A 15536-nucleotide genomic window follows, 5' to 3' on the forward strand; every position below is an offset into this window, starting at 1 on the left:
GTGTTAAATTGTCTTCTGACTCCAGCAGATAAAAGTTCCTTTCTATTTCAGACTGAGAGACTCACGTGCACCAACCAGATGGAGGCTGTGAAGAGCAGAGAGGAGGTGCCACCACCTCTGATCCATCAGTCTCCACCTGAAAGTAGTGGTTGAGTTTCTCCTGAACGCTGCTTCGCTCCAGGCCGACAGAGTCTCAGTGCTCAGCTTCAGGAATAAATAATCCCACTGAGGAAGAACGTCCCACACACATCAGAGGCAGAAGGCCGTGCACGAGGGGCGTGCTTGTGTTGCTTGCGAAGAGCACATGATCATCATCAGGTGTGTGCAGTTAGTGGTTTGTTGTAATGTACGTACATAAGTGGCTTCTATAATAGAACAATAACAGTGAGTGTATGTACAAACACACACTGTGCTTGTGTGTCAATCTGTGCGTGTAAATCCTACACCCTGTCTGTCTTTAGTGTCTCTGCAGTCTCTGCAACTGCTTTCATTGTCAGAGGTTGAGCTCCACACACACACACACACACACACACACACACACACACACACACACACACACACACACACACACACACACACACACACACACACACACACACACACACACACAGTGGTTCGAGGCTTGAGAAGTTCAGTTGTCTGATTGTGTTTTTTCCTTTCAGTTTTTTTAATCCTGCAGGACGTCTGAAACTCGCAGAAATCCGTCAAAGTGCTCGCTGCAGAAAAACTTCCTCCTCCTCCTGCTGCTCCTTTCCTGCTCCACCTGCTCCACCTACTGCCCCTCCTCCTGCTGCTCTTCCTCCTTTTCCTGCTGCTCCTCCTCCTCCTCAGCCCTTGCAGGTGTACACCTCCTCCCTCTGTGTGCACTGCTTGCACTCCACATAGCAGCACCAGCGGACCTGGCACTGGCACGGCCGCGTCACCTCGCGGCTCTGCGTGTTGTGGCCCCGCCCACAGCAAATGGCGTCGCAGTTCTTGTCCTTGTAGCACTTGCGAGCGGCGGTGCCCGCCGAGTACTTGGAGGCTCTGCAGAAGCTGGGCGAGTCCTCGATGTGAAGCAGGTCCATGGTGCGGGGGATGTGGTCGGCGGGGCCGGGCGGCGGCGGCGGAGGCGACTGGCCGCGGCCCTTTGCGATGTCGGCCTCGCCGGTGGCCTCGTTGGTGGAGCTGCCGACCTTCAGCGACGTCTCGTAGCGCTGCTTCAGCTGCTTTCCGATCTCGTGGAACGGCAGCAGCTGCCTCCAGCAGGTCTGCACCGTGCAGGAGCCCGACACGCCGTGACACTTACAGGTGGTCTCCACGCCCGCCTTGATCACCTGGCGGGACAAGAATCAGACATAAGATCACACAGTCACACACATCATGTGTTCATGTGTCTGTCCCATGTGGTCAGTCTCTGCTTCAGTCTGGGTCTGGACTCCTGTGACATTTGGTCCTCCATGTTTCAGGAGGCTGGTGTGTTCCTCTAATGTGCACCTCTCGCTGGTCAGCCACACTTTATTTCATCGGCCGCAGCCAGAGAAATTTGAGGGAGTGCAGATTGAAAAGAGCGGAGTACTCAGATGTTAACTCGTCAGAGCTGCAGAGGTGAGCACATTCCTGACTCACCAACAGAACCTGGACCATCAGTCCAGACTGAAGGTTTAAAGTTTCAGTGTCTCAGGCTGGAGCAGCATGAGGATCCTCAGCTGCTGAGCAGCTATACGATGTCTGAATGTCTGCAGCTCCGCAAATCCTGTTTACAGCTGAGCTCGGCTGTCTGCGTCCGTCTGCGTCCGTCTGCGTCCGTCTGCGTCCGTCTGCGTCCGTCTGTCTGCGTCTGTCTGTCTGCGTCCGTCTGCGTCCGTCTGCGTCCGTCTGCGTCTGTCTGTCTGCGTCCGTCTGCGTCCGTCTGCGTCCGTCTGCGTCCGTCTGCGTCCATCTGCGTCCGTCTGCGTCTGTCCGTCTGCGTCTGTCCGTCTGCGTCTGTCCGTCTGCGTCCGTCTGCGTCCGTCTGTGTCCGTCTGCATCCGTCTGCGTCCGTCTGCGTCTGTCTGCGTCTGTCTGCGTCCGTCTGCGTCCGTCTGCGAACGTCTGTCTGTCTGCGACCGACTGTCTGTCTGCGACCGACTGTCTGTCTGTGACTGTCCGTCTGCGACCAACTGTCTGTCTGCGACTGTCCGTCTGTCTGCGACCGACTGTCTGTCTGCGACTGTCCGTCTGTCTGCGACCGACTGTCTGTCTGCGACTGTCCGTCCGTCTGCGACTGTCCGTCCGTCTGCGACCGACTGTCTGTCTGCGACTGTCCGTCTGTCTGCGACCGACGGTCTGTCTGCGACCGACGGTCTGTCTGCGACTTGTGCAAACTCACCTTCATGCCCACGTTGGTGTTGTGCATGTCCACTCGTGCTCTCAGGTCCTTGTTGGAACGTTTTCCCAGGAAGTCCTTGACAAACTTGTTGGCGTACTTGAGGTTGTCGCCGCAGCCGCCCCACTGCCACGCCTTCCTGTTCTCCAGGTCTGGAGCCTCGTCACAGGTGCAGCGCTCCATGCGCCCGGCGCTGCACGCTTTGGCCAAGGCGTGCGTCAGACCAGCTGAGGAGACGGCAAACAGGAAGGCTGTCTCTTTAAATCCTGCAGACACAACAGACAGTCCAGACGTGAGACCTTACAGCGGTCTGTTTCTATGGAGACGCTAATGAACCGTCTCAAGGTAACATCTGAGGAAACATCTGTCTTCATAATCATCTGTCCAACGTCTACCATCTGTCCAACATCTAACATCTGTCTAACGTCTGTCTAACGTCTGTCTAACGTCTAACATCTGTATAACATCTAACGTCTGTCTAACGTCTGTCTAACGTCTAACGTCTGTCTAACGTCTAACGTCTGTCTAACGTCTGTCTAACGTCTAACGTCTGTCTAACGTCTAACATCTGTATAACATCTAACATCTGTCTAACGTCTGTCTAACGTCTGTCTAACATCTGTCTAACATCTGTCTAACGTCTAACGTCTGTCTAACGTCTAACGTCTGTCTAACGTCTAACATCTGTATAACATCTAACGTCTGTCTAACGTCTAACGTCTAACGTCTGTCTAATGTCTGTCTAACGTCTGTATAACATCTAACGTCTGTCTAACGTCTGTATAACATCTAACGTCTGTCTAACGTCTGTCTAACGTCTAACGTCTGTCTAACGTCTAACATCTGTATAACATCTAACATCTGTCTAACGTCTGTCTAACGTCTAACGTCTGTCTAACGTCTGTCTAACATCTGTATAACATCTAACGTCTGTCTAACGTCTGTCTAACGTCTGTCTAACGTCTAACGTCTAACGTCTAACGTCTGTCTAACGTCTGTCTAACGTCTGTCTAACATCTGTATAACATCTAACGTCTGTCTAACGTCTAACGTCTGTCTAACGTCTGTCTAACGTCTGTATAACATCTAACATCTGTCTAACGTCTGTCTAACGTCTGTCTAACGTCTGTCTAACGTCTGTCTAACGTCTAACATCTGTCTAACGTCTAACGTCTGTCTAACGTCTGTCTAACATCTGTATAACATCTAACATCTGTCTAACGTCTGTCTAACGTCTGTCTAACGTCTGTCTAACGTCTGTCTAACATCTGTATAACATCTAACGTCTGTCTAACGTCTAACGTCTGTCTAACGTCTGTCTAACGTCTGTATAACATCTAACATCTGTATAACGTCTGTCTAACGTCTGTCTAACGTCTGTCTAACGTCTGTCTAACGTCTAACATCTGTCTAACGTCTAACGTCTGTCTAACGTCTGTCTAACATCTGTATAACATCTAACATCTGTCTAACGTCTGTCTAACGTCTGTCTAACGTCAGTCTAACATCTGTATAACATCTAACATCTGTCTAACGTCTGTCTAACGTCTAACGTCTGTCTAACGTCTGTCTAACGTCTGTCTAACGTCTGTCTAACGTCTGTCTAACGTCTGTCTAACGTCTAACATCTGTGTAACATCTGTCTAACATCTAACATCTGTCTGACATCTAACATATGTCTAACGTCTGCATCTCAGTGTGAGCAATGTGATGGAAGGTTCCGGTGGAGTCGAACCTCTCTTCAAGATGTTGGCTCGGTGGCGCCCCTCCAAGGTGCAGTTCCACCTCTCGAAGCGGAACTGGTACTGGCACTCCATGGCGCTCATGGTGATGGCTTCCCGCAGCGTCTCGGCCACGCCCGGGTCGCGGCGGCACATCCGGCGCTGCTTCTTCTCCAGCTTGAGTCGGTCACACAGTTTGTAGTGGGCGCGGCCGGCGGTCTGCTCAGGCAGAGCGTTCAGGGGCAGGATGGACAGCGGTTCGTTTCCCGTCAGCCTGCACACAGACACGTGGGATTAACACACACACACACACACACACACACACACACACACACACACACACACACACACACACACACACACAGCTCTGAGCCGGGTTAATGTTCGCATGCCGTCGAGGCTGCTGGTTAATGTTCAGAGGATCCAGTTGGCGCTGCAGAGCAGAGCGACCTGCAGTGGGCGTGTCCCTCTGAGGTGACAGTGGAACACGTATGTGTCACAGAGGCATGCTGGGAGCGTGACACTCACGCCACACGCATGTGAAACAGTAGCCAGCAGATTGTGGGTTTAATATTTATATCATGTCCTGAGCAGCAGAGTGCAGGATTTACACTCTGGCTAGAGGACCGAGGCTCTGGGAGCTGAAACCCAACCACTTTATTTATAACACACACACACACACACACACACACACACACACACACACACACACACACACACACACACACACACACACACACACACACACACACACACACACACACACAGTAGATGGAGGAAACAGACAAACGCTGTCATTATGAGTGAAGCTGAAGAATAAATGGATCCTCAGGCCTGCTTCCCCCAGCGACTCTATATAGAGTCGGTTCGAGGTCAATGAGCAGGAACGTCTCCGGACTGCAGGAGGGACCAGCTCAGAGAGCGAGCATCACCACATGTTGCTCTTTCTCTAAACTCCTGTTCACTGCAGAAAGAGCCTTTTTAATCCACAGTAGTTGATGCACAGCGCTCCTCTAACATCAGATTATAGAGCACCCCCACCCCCCAGCCTGAGCAGCTCTATCTAGACAGTAAGATGATTTCCTAGATTAACCAGCCTGAGCAGCTCTATCTAGACAGGAACATGATTTCCTAGATTAACCAGCCTGAGCAGCTCTATCTAGACAGTAAGATGATTTCCTAGATTAACCAGCCTGAGCAGCTCTATCTAGACAGTAACATGATTTCCTAGATTAACCAGCCTGAGCAGCTCTATCTAGACAGTAAGATGATTTCCTAGATTAACCAGCCTGAGCAGCTCTATCTAGACAGGAACATGATTTCCTAGATTAACCAGCCTGAGCAGCTCTATCTAGACAGGAACATGATTTCCTAGATTAACCAGCCTGAGCAGCTCTATCTAGACAGGAACATGATTTCCTAGATTAACCAGCCTGAGCAGCTCTATCTAGACAGGAACATGATTTCCTAGATTAACCAGCCTGAGCAGCTCTATCTAGACAGTGACATGATTTCCTAGATTAACCAGCCTGAGCAGCTCTATCTAGACAGTAAGATGAATTAACAAAGAAGCAACAACAAAAGAGGAACATGATTTGAGAGTTTGAGGAAATGATGACAGAGAACAAGCAACTTCAACAACACATCTCATGAGGAGTGTGTGTGTGTGTGTGTGTGTGTGTGTGTGTGTGTGTGTGTGTGTGTGTGTGTGTGTGTGTGTGTGTGTGTGTGTGTGTGTGTGTGTGTGTGTGTGTGTGTGTGTGTGTGTGTGTGTGTGTGTGTGTGTGTGTGTGGTCGGAACTATTGAGGGGGGCCCTGTAGCGAGGAGCCCCCCCAATCCGGGCGGCGAAGCCCGCCGCACCCCCTCTAACATCAGATTATAGAGCATCTTCCTCCTCTAACATCAAATTATAGAGCATCTTCCTCCTCTAACATCAAATTATAGAGCATCATCCTCCTCTAACATCAAATTATAGAGCATCTGCCTCCTCTAACATCAGATTATAGAGCATCTTCCTCCGCTAACATCAAATTATAGAGCATCTGCCTCCTCTAACATCAGATTATAGAGCATCTTCCTCCTCTAACATCAAATTATAAAGCATCTTCCTCCTCTAACATCAGATTATAGAGCATCTTCCTCCTCTAACATCAAATTATAAAGCATCTTCCTCCTCTAACATCAGATTATAGAGCATCTTCCTCCAGCCACATTCCACCACTCCAGGGAACTGATGGGGGTCAAAGGTCACACTCAGGGACACACAGTGGTAGCCTGGAGGCCTCCACTGCTCCAAACTGACGGAGGCGGCAGCCATGCAGAGCTACGTCCATCCACTGGGGGCAGTTTGGAGTTCAGAGTCTTGCTCAATGACACTTCAACACTTGGACAATGAGAGACAGGAATCGAACCTGCAACCTTCCAAAAGACAACTGAGCCACAAAGATGGAGTCAGGAGTTCATCAGTTTATCCACTTCTGAAACTCAAACGAAAGAAAACACCTTTTCCCTCCTCCTCCTCCTCCTCCTCCTCCTGCTGCTGCAGGAGGAGGAGGAGGAGGAGGAGGAGGAGGAGGAGGAGGAGGAGCAGATCACAGGTGTTCTGCTCATGTTTGCTCCTAAAGGTTTTTGCGAGTTTCTGAATGTTTCTGCAGTTTGTGAATGATTGTGTTTGTTTACATCTGATAGTGTCTGATTGTTTCTGATTGATTGTTTCTGAATGTTTCTGATTGTTTCTGATTGTTTCTGATTGATTGTTTCTGAATGTTTCTGAATGTTTCTGATTGTTGCTCTCTGTCTGTTAGTGAGTCTGTCTTTGGCCTGTTTCTAATGTTTACTCAGTTTTGATTGTTACAGTTTGTTTTTACTCTTTCTGCCACTTTGACTGACTGTATTTGATGTTTATGATTATTTGAACCTGTTCCAGTCTCTTTCAGGCTGTTTCTGACTGTATTTAGTCTATTTCTAACTGCTTTGATCTGTTGCAGCCTGTTTCTGCTTGTTTCCGACGGTTGCAACCTGGTTTTCCCAGCAGGTGTGTTGAAGGCTTTGAGGGCTGGTGGTCTTTGTGCCCTGAGTCGTTGCCTGCAGGCGGGTCAGCGCCTCCTGGAGGCCTCCGCCTCGGCTCTCATGTGTAATGGTTCCCAGATGCTGTGGAGGCGTTCTGCACTGCGTTTGCTGCCGGCTGGAGAATCCCAGCGTTTCCGCTTCACAAAGAGTGTTTGCCTTCGCTGAACCCGTCTGACGGCTCGGAGGGAAACCTGGCGTGCTGCGTCTTGACAGAAAGGACCGGCCGACACACTCGCAGGCCAAACGTGTGTGAGCGAGCCAGAAAACAAGTCTCATGCTTTGTTAACGTACGCTGTGATAGCAGCGCCAAGGAAACACGCCGAGAGCCCCAAAAACAACACGGCGCTACACACCACCACCGTACTCACATTACTCACTGAAGTAATAGAGTACTCAATCTGAAATGTTCCTAACCTTTTACACTCTGACAGGATTCAGCCGCCAGAACGTCAGGAAACTTCTGAAGCTTTACTGTGACCAGGACCTCCACAGAGCAGCATCCAGTCCCAGAGCAGCGTCCAGTCACAGAGCAGTGTCCAATCACAGAGCAGCGTCCAATCCCAGAGCAGCGTCCAGTCACAGAGCAGCATCCAGTCACAGAGCAGCGTCCAGTCACAGAGCAGTGTCCAATCACAGAGCAGTGTCCAGTCACAGAGCAGTGTCCAATCACAGAGCAGCGTCCAATCCCAGAGCAGCGTCCAGTCACAGAGCAGCATCCAGTCACAGAGCAGCGTCCAGTCACAGAGCAGTGTCCAATCACAGAGCAGTGTCCAGTCACAGAGCAGCGTCGAAACACAGAGCAGCGTCCAGTCACAGAGCAGCGTCCAGTCACAGAGCAGCGTCGAAACACAGAGCAGCGTCCAGTCACAGAGCAGCGTCCAGTCACAGAGCAGCGTCGAAACACAGAGCAGCAGCCAGTCACAGAGCAGCAGCCAGTCCCAGAGCAGCGTCCAGTCACGGAGCAGCGTCCAGTCACAGAGCAGCGTCGAAACACAGAGCAGCGTCCAGTCACAGAGCAGCGTCCAGTCACAGAGCAGCGTCGAAACACAGAGCAGCAGCCAGTCACAGAGCAGCAGCCAGTCCCAGAGCAGCGTCCAGTCACAGAGCAGCGTCGAAACACAGAGCAGCGTCGAAACACAGAGCAGATACAAGAGTGTGCCAAGTTACAAACATGAACTTTTAACTGGAGGAAAACATCAGACTGATTCTGAAACAGGAAGTGAAGAACCGACTGCTCTGCTTCAGTCTGAATGTTTCTGAGCAACGCAGGGACTGAAACATGCAACACACACACACACACACACACACACACACACACACACACACACACACACACACACACACACACACACACACACACTCACTCCAAGGCTTTCAGCCATAGTACAGTAGTTGAATATAAATTTCAGGAACTCAGTTACAGTTACTTTCCCGGAAGTTTCCTCTTAATTTTAGCAACGAGGGCTGAACCCTCAGACCGGTCCAGGTCCAGGACTTTCAAACACAATGTGAGCCTTGGTGTGCAGGAACCAGGTCAGCCCCGGTGTGAGTCCCGGTCTGAGTCCCGGTCTGAGTCCCGCTCTGAGTCCCGGTCTGAGTCCCGGTCTGAGTCCCGGTCCCGGTCTGAGTCCTGGTCCCATTCTGAGTCCCGGTCTGAGTCCCGGTCCCGGTCTGAGTCCCGGTCCACAGGAGCTAGAACCCTCTTTATTGTCCCCGTGGTTCTGAAAGCGTTTCCTGTTCACACGGGAACTTCATGAAAACTAATATGAGGGACGTCAGAGCACCAGCAGCTCCTGCAGCGCCACCTGTTGGCGTTGTTAGGTGACGTCATGGAGAGGGGGGCGGGGTTATAGGTGAAGAGGCGGGGCCATGACATCATCGTTTCCAGCGAATGTGCGTCTTGTCCGTCCACACGTCAAAGTCGAGGTGGCGTTTTCTAATTCCTCCTCTCTGGAATGGGTTTGGGAACAAGTCTTCAGGCTCCTAAAACGCCGTGAGACGATCAGACGGAGACGATCAGACGGAGACGATCAGACGGAGACGATCAGACGGAGACCATGGTGACAGGAAACGGGGTTGTCGTGGCGACGGGGCCAACATCAGCCTACAATGAGTGGAACTCTGTGTCAGACCCTGCATCAGATGGTTAAGCTGTGCTGGCTCTTTGCGGCGCGGTGGAGCAGTGGATTAATCCTGCTGTCGGTGTGAGAGCGGCGCGGCGGCGCGGTGGAGCAGTGGCAGGCGGCTCCAGGACAGCGCGGCCTGGTACGAGCTGGGACTGCAGGTCAGTGTGACTGGCACAGAGCGACCGCTGCAGCCGCACATGACTGAACTGACCAGGGACCCGGCAACACCGAGCCGGCCGGTACCAGACACACAGGGACACGTCTGCAGGGACGGGGACACGTCTGCACACACACACACACACACACACACACACACACACACACACACACACACACACACACACACACACACACACACACACACACACACACACACACACACACACACACCTCATTGTCACAGATCAACCTGTCAGCCACATTTTCAGCTCAACACCAAACCTGCCGTTACACCGCCTCAACACACAAAAATGTGCCCGAAGCATTTCACTGATGTTTGTCTTCACTTTCTACTGCAGACTGACACACACACACACACACACACACACACACACACACACACACACACACACACACACACACACACACACACACACACACACACACACACACACACGCTCGGAGGACTCCTCAGAAGGTTGGAGCTGCTGGACCTCTTCTGGAGGAGGGGAAGACCTCCATCAGCTGCTCCATCAGCTGCTCCATCAGCTGCCCCCGCCCTGCTAACCAGACTCCTGTCAGCCTGCGCCTCCTCGGCTGCTCCTAATGAGCTGTAATCATCCGGCTGCTCCCCACAAACCACTGCAGGGCTGCCGGCACACACACTGAGGAGGAGGAGGAGGAGGGAGGGAGGAAGAAGAGGAGGTGTGTGGAGCAGAGAGGTGGTGTAAAGAGCAGTGAGGAGGTGGGAGGAGCAGAGAGGAGCTCCTCACACCTCTTCTTGACTCTCAGAAACTCAGAGTTTCTCTGACTGACTCTGAGTCTGAATCCTTGAGGTTCAGTCTCTGGTCCTCCTGCTTCCCAGACCCATGAGGAGCTGCTCCTCCAGCAGGAGGAGCTCCTCCCGGAGGAGCAGCTCCTCCAGCAGCAGCTCCACCATGGGAGGACCTGTGTCTGCATTCTTGTGGCAGATGATGACGGCGTAGCGTGGACGGTGTGAGGAATCTGGCCCCGCCCTCTCAGGCCTGTTTATGTTCCCCTGACGCTGCAGCGTTCAGTCTGTTTGGAGTGAAAAGAACCCGGAGGCCCCGCCGTGCCGCGAGCTGCTGGGGCTCTGTTTGTTCAGCTTTCTGAGCGCGCTCAGTCTGACCTGCTGCCACCGTCTCCCTCCATCAGCTGGAGGCGAGCAGAGCAACCCCATCAGCAGGAGCAACTTCTGCCCACTGGAGGGACGTCACAGCGCCACCAACAGGACAGGAGTCACATCTCATCTTCAAGACACACAAACTCATTCAAGCTGACGGTCCTGAAAAACAGCAGCTTGTCAACAAACGTTTACCAGTGTCAAAGTGACTCCTCCTGCTCCTCCTCCTGCTCCTCCTCCTGCTCCTCCTCCTCCTCCACCTCCTGCTCCTCCTCCTGCTCCTCCTCCTCCTCCACCTCCTGCTTCTCCTCCTGCTCCTCCTCCTGCTGCTGCTTCTCCTCCTGCTTCTCCTCCTCCTCCTCCTGCTTCTCCTCCTGCTTCTCCTCCTGCTTCTCCTCCACCTCCTGCTCCTCCTCCTCCTGCTTCTCCTCCTGCTCCTCCTCCTGCTTCTCCTCCTGCTTCTCCTCCACCTCCTGCTCCTCCTCCTCCTGCTCCTCCTCCTGCTCCTCCTCCTGCTTCTCCTCCTGCTTCTCCTCCACCTCCTGCTCCTCCTCCTCCTGCTTCTCCTCCTCCTCCTTCTCCTCCTCCACCTCCTGCTCCTCCTCCGTCTCCTGCTCCTCCTCCAACTCCTGCTCCTTCTCCTCCTCCACCTCCTGCTCCTCCTCCAACTCCTGCTCCTTCTCCTCCTCCACCTCCTGCTCCTCCTGCTCTTCCTCCTCCTCCTCTGACCTAATGACCCCTCCACAGTGTGAGCTCACAGGTGGAGGTCACAGGGACTCCACCTAACAGTAACAGCCAAGGCGTTCCCAGGAACATGCAGTGTGTGTGTGTGTGTGTGTGTGTGTGTGTGTGTGTGTGTGTGTGTGTGTGTGTGTGTGTGTGTGTGTGTGTGTGTGTGTGTGTGTGTGTGTGTGTGTGTGTGTGTGTGTGTGTGAGAGACATGATTCATGGAGGTTTCTGATGACCTGCTTGTTTCTATGATGGAAGCAGCAGAAAAAGTTGGCAGAGTTTTGATTCTTTATGCAGGACTTAGATTCTTTATTGTTCCCAGCTGTTCTCTCTCTCTCTCTCTCTCTCTCTCTCGCTCTCTCTCTCTCTCCCTCTCTCTCTCTCTCTCTCACACTCTCTCTCACACACACACACACACACACACACACACACACACACACACACACACACACACACACACACACACACACACACACACACACACACACTTCTTACCCGAAGTATGCGGCGGAGGGTCCTCAGGAGGAGCACCAGCAGTAACCATCCCAGGAGAAGGTTTCCATCCAGCATTTTGCTGCCACTCCGGACCAGATCATCGCGTTTCTCTCTGCAGCTGACTGAGAGCCGCTCTGCTGCGCTGCGCTGCTCTTATAGAGGGAGGAGGGTGGGGGGTGGTGGAGGTGGGGGGGGTGGGGGGGGTGGAGGAGGAGGAGGGGGGTGCTCCTCCCATCAGGGGTAGAGAGGGAGGGAGAGACTCAGTGATGTGTGACACTGAGTTTTTCTGTCTCTCCGAGGACTTTTGAACTTTCCTCCACCCCCACCAGCTATCTTCATCCCCCCACCTCCACCAGCTATCTTCATCCCCCCACCTCCACCAGCTATCTTCATCCCCCCACCTCCACCAGCTATCTTCATCCCTCCACCTCCACCAGCTATCTTCATCCCCCCACCTCCACCAGCTATCTTCATCCCCCCACCTCCACCAGCTATCTTCATCCCTCCACCTCCACCAGCTGTCTTCATCCCCCCACCTCCACCAGCTGTCTTCATCCCTCCACCAGCTGTCTTCATCCCCCCACCTCCACCAGCTGTCTTCATCCCTCCACCAGCTGTCTTCATCCCTCCACCAGCTGTCTTCATCCCCCCACCTCCACCAGCTATCTTCATCCCCCCACCTCCACCAGCTATCTTCATCCCCCCACCTCCACCAGCTGTCTTCATCCCTCCACCAGCTGTCTTCATCCCTCCACCTCCACCAGCTGTCTTCATCCCCCCACCTCCACCAGCTGTCTTCATCCCTCCACCTCCACCAGCTATCTTCATCCCTCCACCTTCTATCTTCATCCCTTCACCAGCTGTCTTCATCCCCCCACCTCCACCAGCTGTCTTCATCCCTCCACCAGCTGTCTTCATCCCTCCACCAGCTGTCTTCATCCCCCCACCTCCACCAGCTGTCTTCATCCCTCCACCAGCTGTCTTCATCCCCCCACCTCCACCAGCTGTCTTCATCCCTCCACCTCCACCAGCTATCTTCATCCCTCCACCTCCACCAGCTATCTTCATCCCTCCACCTTCTATCTTCATCCCTTCACCAGCTGTCTTCATCCCTCCACCTCCACCAGCTATCTTCATCCCCCCACCTCCACCAGCTGTCTTCATCCCCCCACCTCCACCAGCTGTCTTCATCCCTCCACCTCCACCAGCTATCTTCATCCCTCCACCTTCTATCTTCATCCCTTCACCAGCTGTCTTCATCCCCCCACCTCCTCCAGCTGTCTTCATCCCTCCACCAGCTGTCTTCATCCCTCCACCAGCTGTCTTCATCCCCCCACCTCCACCAGCTGTCTTCATCCCTCCACCAGCTGTCTTCATCCCCCCACCTCCACCAGCTGTCTTCATCCCTCCACCTCCACCAGCTATCTTCATCCCTCCACCTCCACCAGCTATCTTCATCCCTCCACCTTCTATCTTCATCCCTTCACCAGCTGTCTTCATCCCTCCACCTCCACCAGCTGTTTTCATCCCTCCACCTATACCAGCTATCTTCATCCCTCCACCAGCTATCTTCCTCCCTCCACTTCCACCTTCTATCTTCATCCCTCCACCTCCACCTTCTATCTTCATCCCTCCACCTCCACCTTCTATCTTCATCCCTCCACCAGCTGTCTTCATCCCTCCACCTTCTATCTTCATCCCTCCACCTCCACCTTCTATCTTCATCCCTCCACCTTCTATCTTCATCCCTCCACCTGCTGTCTTTATACCTCCACCTTCTATCTTCATCCCTCCACCTCCACCTTCTATCTTCAACCCTCCACCAGCTGTCTTCATCCCTCCACCTTCTATCTTCATCCCTCCACCTCCACCTTCTATCTTCATCCCTCCACCTGCTGTCTTTATACCTCCACCTTCTATCTTCATCCCTCCACCTCCACCTTCTATCTTCATCCCTCCACCAGCTGTCTTCATCCCTCCACCAGCTGTCTTTATACCTCCACCTTCTATCTTCATCCCTCCACCTTCTATCTTCATCCCTCCACCTGCTGTCTTTATACCTCCACCTTCTATCTTCATCCCTCCACCTCCACCTTCTATCTTCATCCCTCCACCAGCTGTCTTCATCCCTCCACCTTCTATCTTCATCCCTCCACCTCCACCTTCTATCTTCATCCCTCCACCAGCTATCTTCATCCCTCCACCAGCTGATGAAGACTTCAGGTCTGAACACTCCCTCGTTCATCTTCACTGATCACTCACTGCAGAACATCTGTCAACTCCTGGTTCTCCGCCTCACATCTGGAGAACATCTGATGTGATGTTCTCCTCCATCAGCCAGAAAGTAAAGTTCATCTGGAGAGCAGCCAGTGTGTGTGTGTGTGTGTGTGTGTGTGTGTGTGTGTGTGTGTGTGTGTGTGTGTGTGTGTGTGTGTGTGTGTGTGTGTGTGTGTGTGTGTGTGTGTGTGTGTGTGTGTTTACATGACAACTCAGGACTCACCTTCAGTTTCTCAGGTTTGAATCTCAGGGCTGCCAGAACCCCTCAGAACCACCTGCTGCCCCCTGGTGGCTGCACAGCTGCTGAACCAGACAGAACCAGATAGAACCAGACAGAACCAGACAGAACCAGATAGAGCCAGACAGAACCAGATGGAACCAGAAAGAACCAGACAGAACCAGATAGAACCAGACAGAACCAGACAGAACCAGATAGAACCAGAACGAACCAGACAGAACCAGATAGAACCAGATAGAGCCAGACAGAACCAGAAAGAACCAGACAGAACCAGACAGAACCAGATAGAGCCAGACAGAACCAGATAGAACCAGACAGAACCAGAACGAACCAGACAGAACCAGACAGAACCAGATAGAACCAGATAGAGCCAGACAGAACCAGATAGAACCAGATAGAACCAGATAGAGCCAGACAGAACCTAATAGAACCAGACAGAACCAGACAGAACCAGATAGAACCAGTCCATCAGACGCTTCGTCACTGACACTTTCCGAGTTTTCCATAGACCCGTTATTTATTGGTTAAAATCTTTATAGAACCTTTTGATGAGATGTGAAGAAGTTGGTCTTTAAACCGATGAGAGGGAAATCAGGTTCTCCTTTCTACTCTTCACACACACACTCACACACACACACACTCACACACACACACACACACACACACACACACGCACACGCACACGCACACGCGCACGCACACGCGCGCGCAAATGACTGTGCTGACCTCTAGTGGCTCCTATGCATTACTACAGGTCTCTGATCTGTTTTCTTCTGTGTGTGTGTGTGTGTGTGTGTGTGTGTGTGTGTGTGTGTGTGTGTGTGTGTGTGTGTGTGTGTGTGTGTGTGTGTGTGTGTGTGTAGAGTTCTGTGTGAAAGTCAGAGCACACCATATGTTATATATTAAAAAATTATATTCATATTTTTAGTCCCTATATGGGAAAAAAGGACAATATTATCAGGAAACATTCATTCATAGTGACGTTTTATTAAAAAAATTGAGCAAAATTACCAAACTAAAGAACATCACTTTGGAGTGTACAGGAAGATGGCAAAGCGTTTTCAGCGTACAGTTTCCACAGTGCGGAGTATAATGAAGAGATGGCAGGTGAGGGGAACTGTGGAGGTCAAGATGAGATCTGGAAGATCAAGGAAACTCTGGGAGAGAGCAGCTCTAGGCTGCTCAGAAAGGTAGAGCGACACCCACAAAGAGCTGCAGGAAGATTGAGCA

General features: G+C 52.2%; 1 protein-coding gene across 1 annotated transcript; it reads right to left on the reverse strand.

Annotated features, from left to right (window-relative positions):
- Positions 1-713: 713 nt before the first annotated feature.
- wnt9a (wingless-type MMTV integration site family, member 9A) lies at positions 714-11896 on the reverse strand. Its single transcript, XM_080485513.1, is given in 5 exon segments — positions 714-1316; positions 2351-2613; positions 4083-4342; positions 11792-11815; positions 11817-11896. Coding segments are annotated over 5 exon segments (1086 nt in total). The 5' UTR covers positions 11867-11896; the 3' UTR covers positions 714-827.
- Between the last annotated feature and the right edge of the window lie 3640 nt (positions 11897-15536).

The sequence above is a fragment of the Lipophrys pholis genome (assembly GCF_963383615.2).
Source record: "Lipophrys pholis genome assembly, chromosome: 1".
Taxonomy (NCBI): Eukaryota; Metazoa; Chordata; class Actinopteri; order Blenniiformes; family Blenniidae; genus Lipophrys; species Lipophrys pholis.